Source organism: Cataglyphis hispanica, chromosome 3 (genome assembly GCF_021464435.1).
Source record: "Cataglyphis hispanica isolate Lineage 1 chromosome 3, ULB_Chis1_1.0, whole genome shotgun sequence".
Taxonomy (NCBI): domain Eukaryota; kingdom Metazoa; phylum Arthropoda; class Insecta; order Hymenoptera; family Formicidae; genus Cataglyphis; species Cataglyphis hispanica.
The window spans coordinates 4,872,892-4,882,629 of NC_065956.1; the positions used below are offsets into that span (position 1 = coordinate 4,872,892).

General features: G+C 23.4%; 1 protein-coding gene across 3 annotated transcripts; it reads right to left on the reverse strand.

Annotated features, from left to right (window-relative positions):
• Positions 1-473: 473 nt before the first annotated feature.
• LOC126859454 (aminopeptidase N-like) lies at positions 474-8,345 on the reverse strand. Of its 3 annotated transcripts, none has more exons than XM_050610754.1 (13): positions 8,209-8,345; positions 6,937-7,357; positions 6,007-6,474; positions 5,325-5,511; positions 4,656-4,809; positions 3,842-3,923; positions 3,256-3,644; positions 2,547-2,827; positions 2,083-2,273; positions 1,634-1,945; positions 1,454-1,523; positions 929-1,021; positions 474-769 (listed from the first exon to the last, which is right to left on the reverse strand). In XM_050610754.1, exons 2-13 carry the CDS (start codon positions 7,350-7,352, stop codon positions 620-622), a joined length of 2,793 nt encoding a protein of 930 aa, XP_050466711.1. In that variant the 5' UTR covers positions 7,353-7,357; positions 8,209-8,345; the 3' UTR covers positions 474-619. The 3 variants fall into 3 exon arrangements, with proteins under 3 accessions (XP_050466711.1, XP_050466709.1, XP_050466712.1); XM_050610752.1 differs by having other exon boundaries at positions 6,937-7,526; XM_050610755.1 differs by lacking the exon at positions 6,937-7,357 and having other exon boundaries at positions 8,209-8,339.
• Between the last annotated feature and the right edge of the window lie 1,393 nt (positions 8,346-9,738).

Genomic DNA, 9,738 nt, shown 5'->3' on the forward strand with positions numbered 1-9,738 from the left:
TTTTAAAACACTCAATAGAATTTTGTAAAAATATTTTTATTTAGGAATAAATTTATACCATAATTTATAAAAAAATTTAATTTATTAAGTTATAAAGATAATATATAGTTATATATGATATTATGTTCCTTTTTTCCTTGAAATGTAAATATTATAACTATTAATTAATTATTATATTACATTCAAAATATTATTAGATTAATAATTAAAACAATAATTAAAATATAAATAATGTAATAATGTTAAGAATAAAATTAACAAAATGTTAACAAAATATTATGCTTAATAATATTAAACAGCGATATATATATATATATATATATATATATATATATATATATATATATATATATCTAATAATTGTTCTGACAATAATGACATTATAATAATATTAATTATAATATTATTATTATTATACATAATAATTAATATAAATAATAATTCTATATAATTAGTGATATATTAAATATATTATTACAAATAATTATTGACAATACTCATAAATATAAATCATTCTACATGTTTAAATCTAAATAGTTTATATATCTATAAATATCTATTGTACATATATTATTTAGAATTATTGCCTAAAATTTTTTTTATGCAACGGTAATTATTCTCATCCAACTTTCTTTTTTTCTGAAATAATTTCCAGATAGCTCATTTGCCTCTCAATTTCAGACAAGCGCATTTGTAATTTATGTTCAGCATACAATATCGAATGTGCCACAAGATTTTTATACTTATGGAAATATGCATCAAAAGTTGCCTTAAAAAGATGATTTTAACATAAAATTTTCTCATTTTAAAAGTCTAACATAATTAAAATACAAATACTAATTATATAACGTATCAAAGATATAAATTTTAATAATAAAATCTTAATATATAAATAAATACATATAACTTTTGAATTTATAAAACTTACCTTGTCAAAAAAAATTTTTTTTTTCTTGCATATGTTTTTAATATAATTTTTGTACACTTCTGACTGAATGATATTTTCCGTAAATTTTCTGATCTAAGTAAAATAAATTATATTGACATTTATTGACAACAAAGTTAAATAGTAATTTAATGTAGTCTTTTAAGAAAAAAATGTCTCTAATAAAAAATTATTTTCTATTTTCAGAAATATCGAAATTAAAAAAATTTATATATGCATGCGTGTATGTATGCGTACGTGTTTAGGTATATATACGTGCGCAGCGTATATGTGTTCGTGAGTGCATATGTGTTTATATGTGTATGTATTGCAGACTTCTTCTAAATTCAGACTTTGAATGTTGATGTTCAATGATCAGGCGTTTTATAAAAAAGGTGAGCTCTTTGTCAAAAAATGATTTTACAAAAAGCCTGCAGCATTATATATATATATACACAATGCACATATATATAAATATAAATAAGCTTAATAATAAAAAACTTATAATTTGGTTTATATAAAATTTACCTCGTCTAATTGTTCTTTAGAATTCACGTGATTAACAATAACAATAAATATTGCAATCCCATTTGTATCCCTACAAAAACAAAATATGTAATTAATGCATATGTAATTATTATGTAATAAATTCTTATAATTATAAAAGCATGCGATTTTCAATGAAAAGAATATATATCTGGTTATTACCATGATATTAATTTATTAAAATTTCTTAATATATTTGAAAGCACATTATCGTATTTTGCATGTTTTGCAATAATAACAAGAAAACTTTTAAGACGATTTTTGATGTCTATTTCACTCAAATCTTCATTTTCTTTCAACATAATTAATTCTAAATATTCGTCCATAATTTTATTGGAAGCGCAAGCCAAAAATTCTGAAGATCTATTTATTTTGTCCTTTGAAATTGAGATGTTTACCACTTTATGCCAAATCGAACTATTTGCTGATATCAAACCTTTACAGTATATCCATTCTTTCCACCATGGCAAAAGTCTATAATATCCAAAAAAATTAATATTTTATATAAAAATTAACTTAAAATATTGTATCTTGATCCAATAAATTATTAAATATATTGTTCTGAATATAAAGTAAAACATATAAAAAACAATAATATTAAAAAAAATTACTTATTTGTTTCCGGCTTTTCAATATGCTCTAACAATTTGTCATAAGCTTTTTCTAGACACTCTAAATCATCGAGAATACATGCCCATTTAATTGCTTCTTGCCTTAAACATTTAATAAGATCATTTTCTTTAGAATTTTCTTCGTATTTTATTTTTCCAAGTAGACCTCTCAATATTTCATTTATTTTGTCCTAAAAATTATACAATACTATATATTTTATAGATTTATTGTTATTTATAAAAATTTATATTATGATATATATACGTAATGTTATATAATGTATGTTTAACATTTCTAGTATAAAACTGGGATAAAAATTTTTCCTAAAGTTTATATTTTTAGTTTAAATAAATTATAATACAAACATAATTAAATTTTTTTATCTACATATATATTTAATTTCTTAAAAATATAGCACAAAGTAATCTAAAAACTCTTCTTGATCAAATCTGGTGCTGTTTACCTTAATATTTTGAACTTCTTTATTTGAAAATGGATAAACGCTTGACATGTATTCAAAAATTTTGATCATAGGATACCAAGCTATATAATTTGTCTCTCGTGCAAAATAACTCGTTAAATTCCAAAATATAGAAGAATCGAGTTGTTGCTCTACCATAAAATAAAATGCGTCGTCGATAATTTTAGCACGATTGAGAACATGTATTTTTGTATATTCATTAGAGTTCAAATATTTTGCAATTTTTAGCCAGTTTTCGGAATCATAATTAACTCGATAGTATCCTATAGTAAATAATTTTTTATTAAATTTTTATTTAATTGGGGATTTTAAAAAAATATTTATGACCATCTGCATTTTACATATTGAGAGTAGATTACAAGTATTAAATAAAACATAGCATTAAGCTATGAAATTGTGACTAAATGTAAATTTGTTTTAATTTAAATTAATAATCAAATTATACATACAGAAATTAGATAATGCATTAATAATCAAATTAAATGCAGAATTGAATTTATCTCATGTTCATCGATATAGAATGCAGAATACTTTATATAATAATTTTTTAAACATTGTATAATGTTACTTATATGTTTACTTATAAAATGCATGCTCTTATTAAAAAAGAATATAAATAAAATTATACAACAGTATAAAACTTTTAATTTTGTGAAAGATAATAAAATTATATTCTCATCGATATTCTCACCAATTTGTTGTAAATTGAATATCAGCCAACCATCGTCATTTATAGTAACTTGTATAGGCTGCTGATTTGACCGCATAAGTATTAATCTTCGATCATAAATCGGATGCTTAAGATTCTCAAAGTTTGGTTCAATTTGCGAAGTACAAGTGACAGGTATCCAGAAAACATGATCTTTATATGTATTGTAATTTTCTACCGCTATATTCACACTGCTTTCAGAATAATTTCGCGTTATTTTCAATACAGGATAACCCTTATACCTAGTCCAAGGATCTATTATCATTGTTATAGGAAACATGTGTTGTTTAATAGAGAGTTCATATGAATCATCTATAGCAGTTTGCATAATGGTCCAAAAATCATCGGGCGTCGATGATGTGCTGTATTCGCTGTATTAAATTTTAAAAATATTAACACAATAAAAACTGCACTAATTGTAAATTATATATCCAATAATATCAAAATATTATTTAATTTATACATGTTGTAGAACTTATATAACTACAATATTTAATATGCTAAATATTATATCATAAGTAAATAATGTATTAAAATTTTATATATTTATAATATTCATATTACTCACTGTTCATTTAGATACTGGTAGATACTCTTCCGAAAAACTTCACCGGTAACTAAATGCTGCAGCATACGCAATATTAATGGTGCTATAATTCATATGATACAATGTAATTTATATCGATTTATATGTTTTTCAATAATATTTATATGTTATCCAAACTAACAACTACATTTTTTTTAATTTTTAAAAAATTTTAGTATTTTTTAATGTTGAATATACTAATCCCTTTTGCTCTGATATTAAAATTAAAAGATTTATAAAAAATGAAGTTGAGTAATTTGATTTCTGAGATGATTTCTGATTGCTCATATAAACAGGTTGTCTGATAATAATTGTCTCACAATTATTAATGTAGTGTGCAAGTAGAGCAGGTAAAACCGAGGAGATAAGTCTTTTAACATTTTGCGTTATAATTATTGAGAAATTAAAAAAGATTGACCAATTCGCGCGAGTGTACCAACAATGCAGCAATAATAAAAAAATTGAAGAGTTCGTGCACACTCGAATACGTCCTACTATCTTTTATGATACAGAAATAAAAAAATTGCCGGCAAAAGTGCTTAGATGTTAATAGATATTATGTAGAAGATGACTTGAATCTGCGTTGGAAATATTTTGATTGAATAAAAAGTTTTGAAAAAGGTTTGATTTATATTTGACTGACTCATAATATCTTATATTGTCATAATAAATCAATATGTATCAATATATTATTAAACTATAAAGATACAATTGTTTTTAATATTCCATATCGTCTTATAATACATATATTCTAAAATTTAAAAGCAATTTCTTAATTATATTTATTAAGTTTTACCTTTAATATATCGAGAAAACAAAGTAAGAGAATTAATTTCGAAAGGATTAGCTTTTGCTATAAGTGGCTCCATGAAAAGATGAATGTCCAAACGAAGAGATTCAAATTGATTCTGAACTATAAATAAATTTAACATTTCGGAATTTTTATAACCCTAAAAAAAATTTAATAAAATTGTGTATCTAGTCGAATAAAATATGCATATTAACTATACATATTAATCATTATTGTTAAAAAAAAACTTTGTTACTTATCAACATTACAAAAATATGTTTGCAAAAGTTTCTAACAACATAATGTGTAATGGTTTGAAATAGCATGTCATTGAAGTTATTTAAACTCATTGAAAATAAATGTAAGAAATTTATATATTATTTTCAATTGTAGATTTTATAATAATTTTAAAATATCAAAGTTTTGTATATAATTTAGACTTAACAGATACGAAAATAATTTATAAATAACTTGAGCAATTTTTATATGACATATTTATTTCAAGTTATAAATAGTTTAAGAATCATTAATTTTCTAATAATATCAAAGATTATATCAATTTGCATAAAAATATAAAAAAATTTTAAATATTAAAAAAAACATCGTATCCAAAAAAGAATATCAAAAAAATTTCAAGAAAAAAAGAAAATCACTAAAAATATATAGGATAATTACCTCAATAGCATGGATGGCATCTATTGCAAACAGCACAAGGCCATCGATAAACCACAAATAAGATGACCACAATGGATTGATTAAATTACCAAACCATTGATATATTGTTCCACGTCCTATCAATCGTGCAACTTTTATTTTATGCGCAACAGAATGTAGATTTTCATCGTACATAATATTTGTTTCTCTAAAACATATAAAAATTAAATTTGCGTTTATTCATAGAGTTTAATATTAAACCTAAACTTGTGCAAATAATTATAATTTTAAAATTATTTTTAAAACTGAAGAAATGTTTTAAAACTGAAGAAATGTTTTTTAAATGGATAATGGAATTAATATGATATAATCATATGTTGTTTCGTAAACTGATTATATAAAAAATATGTGATATATATATATATATATATATATATATATATATATATACATACATACATACATATAATATACACATATATGTATATACATTGTTTATTGTGTAAAATCAAAAATAATTAATTCTATTAAAAATATAATCGCATATATTTTAATATATTATACTAATTAAAAATCTATATTTATAATAATAATCGTATGCTTATTCTGTAAACATTTATATTTTAACTTGTGTATCTCTAATTTTGATTCTTGCAAAAATTGTGTTTCGATAAATTAATATCTCTTTTAATTTTTATATTACCTATTTAACACTAGTCCCCAGTTATAATTATCGTATAGCAAACCACAAATTGCGACAAATTGCACTACTGGAATTTTCAATTTGCCCCATTGGACTTCATATTGCGACATTATTTCTTTTGTAACCATTAGAGCATATTGAATATTCTTATGCAATTTGTCTTCTTTTTGCCAGAAAATGATTTTTTCTGTGCGAAAATAGGAAAAAGGAGTTGGCGTGATTACAAGCGTCACAACATCGGTGGATATTGCAGGACTGATGATAAAGTATGATGTCCACATATATATTTCTTTTTCATTCTCTTCATGTATATATACTTCTACTTTTTGTATCGGCATATTTGAAAAAACTTCGTGTTCCTGATCATGTATTATGGAAATCCTAAAAGTGGCTCTTATTTTAGGATTATCCCAACATGGAAATAATCGTCGGGCTCCAATTGCTTGAAAATGTATTGCATCCGGCCACCTACGATATTTTCACAATATTGATTCAATTTGATAACAAATTGTTAATTGTCAATAACATTAGACCATCTTTAACATATTGACTAGAGTATAAATATATAATATATATGTAATATAAAGTATTATATATATATATATATATATATAATGTCATAATTTGCGTTCATCAATTACATTATCTCTTGATAAAAAATAAATCGGAAAATTTTAATCTTTTTTTTATAATTCTTAGCAAAACGGAAAATAAAATAAAATAAAAAAGTGATTAAATAAATAAAATTCATTTAATCACTAGCTTTGTAAACCGCGCTTCTGATAACATACATGGTACCTGGTGTACCAGGTATATGTGTACATAGTAACAGATGATTCGGTACTCCAATAGTATATAGTAAAAAAAAAAAGTGCATAAATCTGCTTGAAATGCGCTCTCAAGATGTTTATGCTCTTAGAATTTACTCACCCATTTTGTTCAAATTTCGTTTGATGTTGTATATTATTCAAAGGGGATATAATGTTTTCGGTATTATTAATTGCATTGAGAAACGTTATTTTCAGTGTGTAATTTCCACGTAATAACATATCATTGAAATAAAGAACGCAATGTTGTGATGTAGCATCATATTTGAGATTGTCCGAATATATATCAGACATACCATTTTTCATTAAAGATCCATATAAATAAAGTATTGATCTCGACGAATTTAATTTTAAATTCGTAGTTGGATGAAGAATATTGATAGTGACTTCCAAATTGCCGTAGAAGACGAAGCTACCTTTTGCTTGATAATCTTCTATTTTTGTTTTAAAACGTTTATTTATTTCATCTCTTTCTTGGTCTTTTTTGAAATATGGTCTAAGCTTGACATCATAATGCATTGGCACTACATTATCAGTATGATTATCATTATGATTATTTAATTCAATGAAGGATTTTGAATTTTTATCGGTAGAAAAAGCTGTCGTGGTGATAAATATAAGACCGACATAAAATAATGATCTTAGAAATACCATATTAATTTTTTGGTATTCTGTAGTAATCTTTTGAAAAATCTGTTGAAAAATAAGATAAATATCAAATAAAATTTAAATAATAAAATTAAAACAGCCAATAAATCTATAAGATGTTATTTTTAGAATTTTGTTTTTTCTAGTTAGAAATGGCATCCATGATGACCTCTGTGATTAATAGACCTTTTATTATCATCTAAAATATTATTTTCAAGATTTGTTGTTTCTTAGGTAATTGTGTTTTTGACACTTGTGTTGTGACAGTTTAAATATTCTCATAAACGTATAAATAATCGAACTTAAAGTAATTAATAATATTAAGTAGTTAAACATATTAATGATTGTCTGTCATTACGAAAAATTTTTTATTATCTATTAAAAAATACGTAAATTAAATATAAATTTAATTATTAAACAATTTTTTGTTTAATTTTAAATTTTTGAATTCAAAAATTTTTTTAAAACAATGTTATAATAAATAAAATTAATATTATTGTCAGATACAATACACATATATAAAATTTTGAAAACTATATAGTTTTATTAAAAAAAAAGCAAAAACAAAAGGAATAAAAGAACTTAAATGAAAAGCCAAATTTTGGAAAGGATAATTTAAAGAAAATTAAAATATGCTCACGATGTTCATGCTTTAGTATTATTTAAATTGCATTCTATATATCTTTTATATATATTTTATAAGAGATATTCTTTTTTAGCGACTCACCCTGTGTATTAAAAATGTTATGCTAATTTGTAATACAATTCCTTTTCTGATAAGAATTAGTTAACATTTTATTACTGCGAATCGTTGATATTGTTATATGTCCACTAAAATGATCTTACCGTTTCGAAAGATGTTCGAGAACTAACAATGTCAAAATAACAGACCTCGAATAAATACATAAATATATTGGTTACCAAGTTAGTATACAAGGATGCCAAGTTCTTAGATTTTCAAGAATTTAGATTTAAAATAAGATTTATGTTATGTACAAGAATCTGAAGCTTTTTATTGATAATTTTTAAATATTTGTATTTTGTTGTTAATTTTAAATACAATTTCCTAAGCAAAATAAAAAATAAATATTTATCTTTCTTTATGTTTCCTGTTACTAATTTTTTATCTTTACACAAAAATTTTTATCTTTACATGAAAATTTTCCTGATCGGAATAACTCTTCTGTTATTTATTAGAACTCTTTAGAAAATACAAAATATAGTTACTATAAAAAGACTGTAATAAAAGTTAAAAAACTTGAAAATCAGTTAACATAGTCTCATATAAATATGTTAGAAACGTGTATTATGTCTTTAATCGCGTATAAGATAATTACGTAAATATGGGAATGTACTTCCAAATGTTTGACATATCCAACGTGTTCTTGTACACATAGACTCCTCGTTTCTCTCTGTATATTAAACATGCAAATTATCGGTTCACGGTTGAAAATATTCCAAGTAGCAGATAATTTTGTTGCGTTTGACAATTCGTGTAAATTTTTTGCTACATGAATGATTAATCCTTCTAAATTGGGAGATCAGTTTTTCATTAACATATAAAAAAATTATTTAACATTTTTGCTTAATAATTAATAATCTTTTCTTTCTCTTCCTCTCTCATATTCATTGTAACTACAGATGCAATTGTAGCGAGTAAGCACGTCAAGATGTGCAAGCAATTACAGAAAGAACAACTTATACTATGAAACGAAAGATCATGTATGGATAATTATGATTTGCTCGATAGAAAAATTATGAAAGCACTTGAACGTAGATTTATTTCTGTCATTCGTTCGCGACACTTATCCGAATAATCCTAATAATCCGAATAACCCGATGATATATACTTTGCCGCATCCGGTTGCAAGCGTACCTCTTAATTCTTTAATTAGCTCGCTATATTCGTAACTGTAGATATTCCACATAACTTCCTGTACGTCCGTAAAACGTACGTCTTATATCTTAAATGATTTCCGGATAATTTTGCATGTTAAATGTATATGTTTAAAAAAGTTCAATACTATGTACTATCTTTAATTTTAATAAGTATTAATTCTCTTTTACATTTTTTTGATAAGAATTTGATAATCTTTGTTCAATTATATTAAATTTTTTTTTAATGTCGCTTCTTGGTACAAATATATATAAAATATTTCTTTTTAACAAATTTTTAATATTTTTCAATATTTTTTTTGCGTACAAATTACCGCGTTGGTTCTTAATTACCTTCCCTTTATTACATTGGTAAGAGCTT

Coding starts and splice junctions, on each gene's coding strand:
- LOC126859454 (XM_050610752.1), bottom strand. CDS start 7,487: ATGGTATTTCTAAGATCATTATTTTATGTCGGTCTTATATTTATCACC. Junction 6,475..6,936: donor ACGAAATTTGAACAAAATGG/GTGAGTAAATTC, acceptor AAAATATCGTAG/GTGGCCGGATGCAATACATT. Junction 1,524..1,633: donor TTTAATAAATTAATATCATG/GTAATAACCAGA, acceptor TTGTTTTTGTAG/GGATACAAATGGGATTGCAA.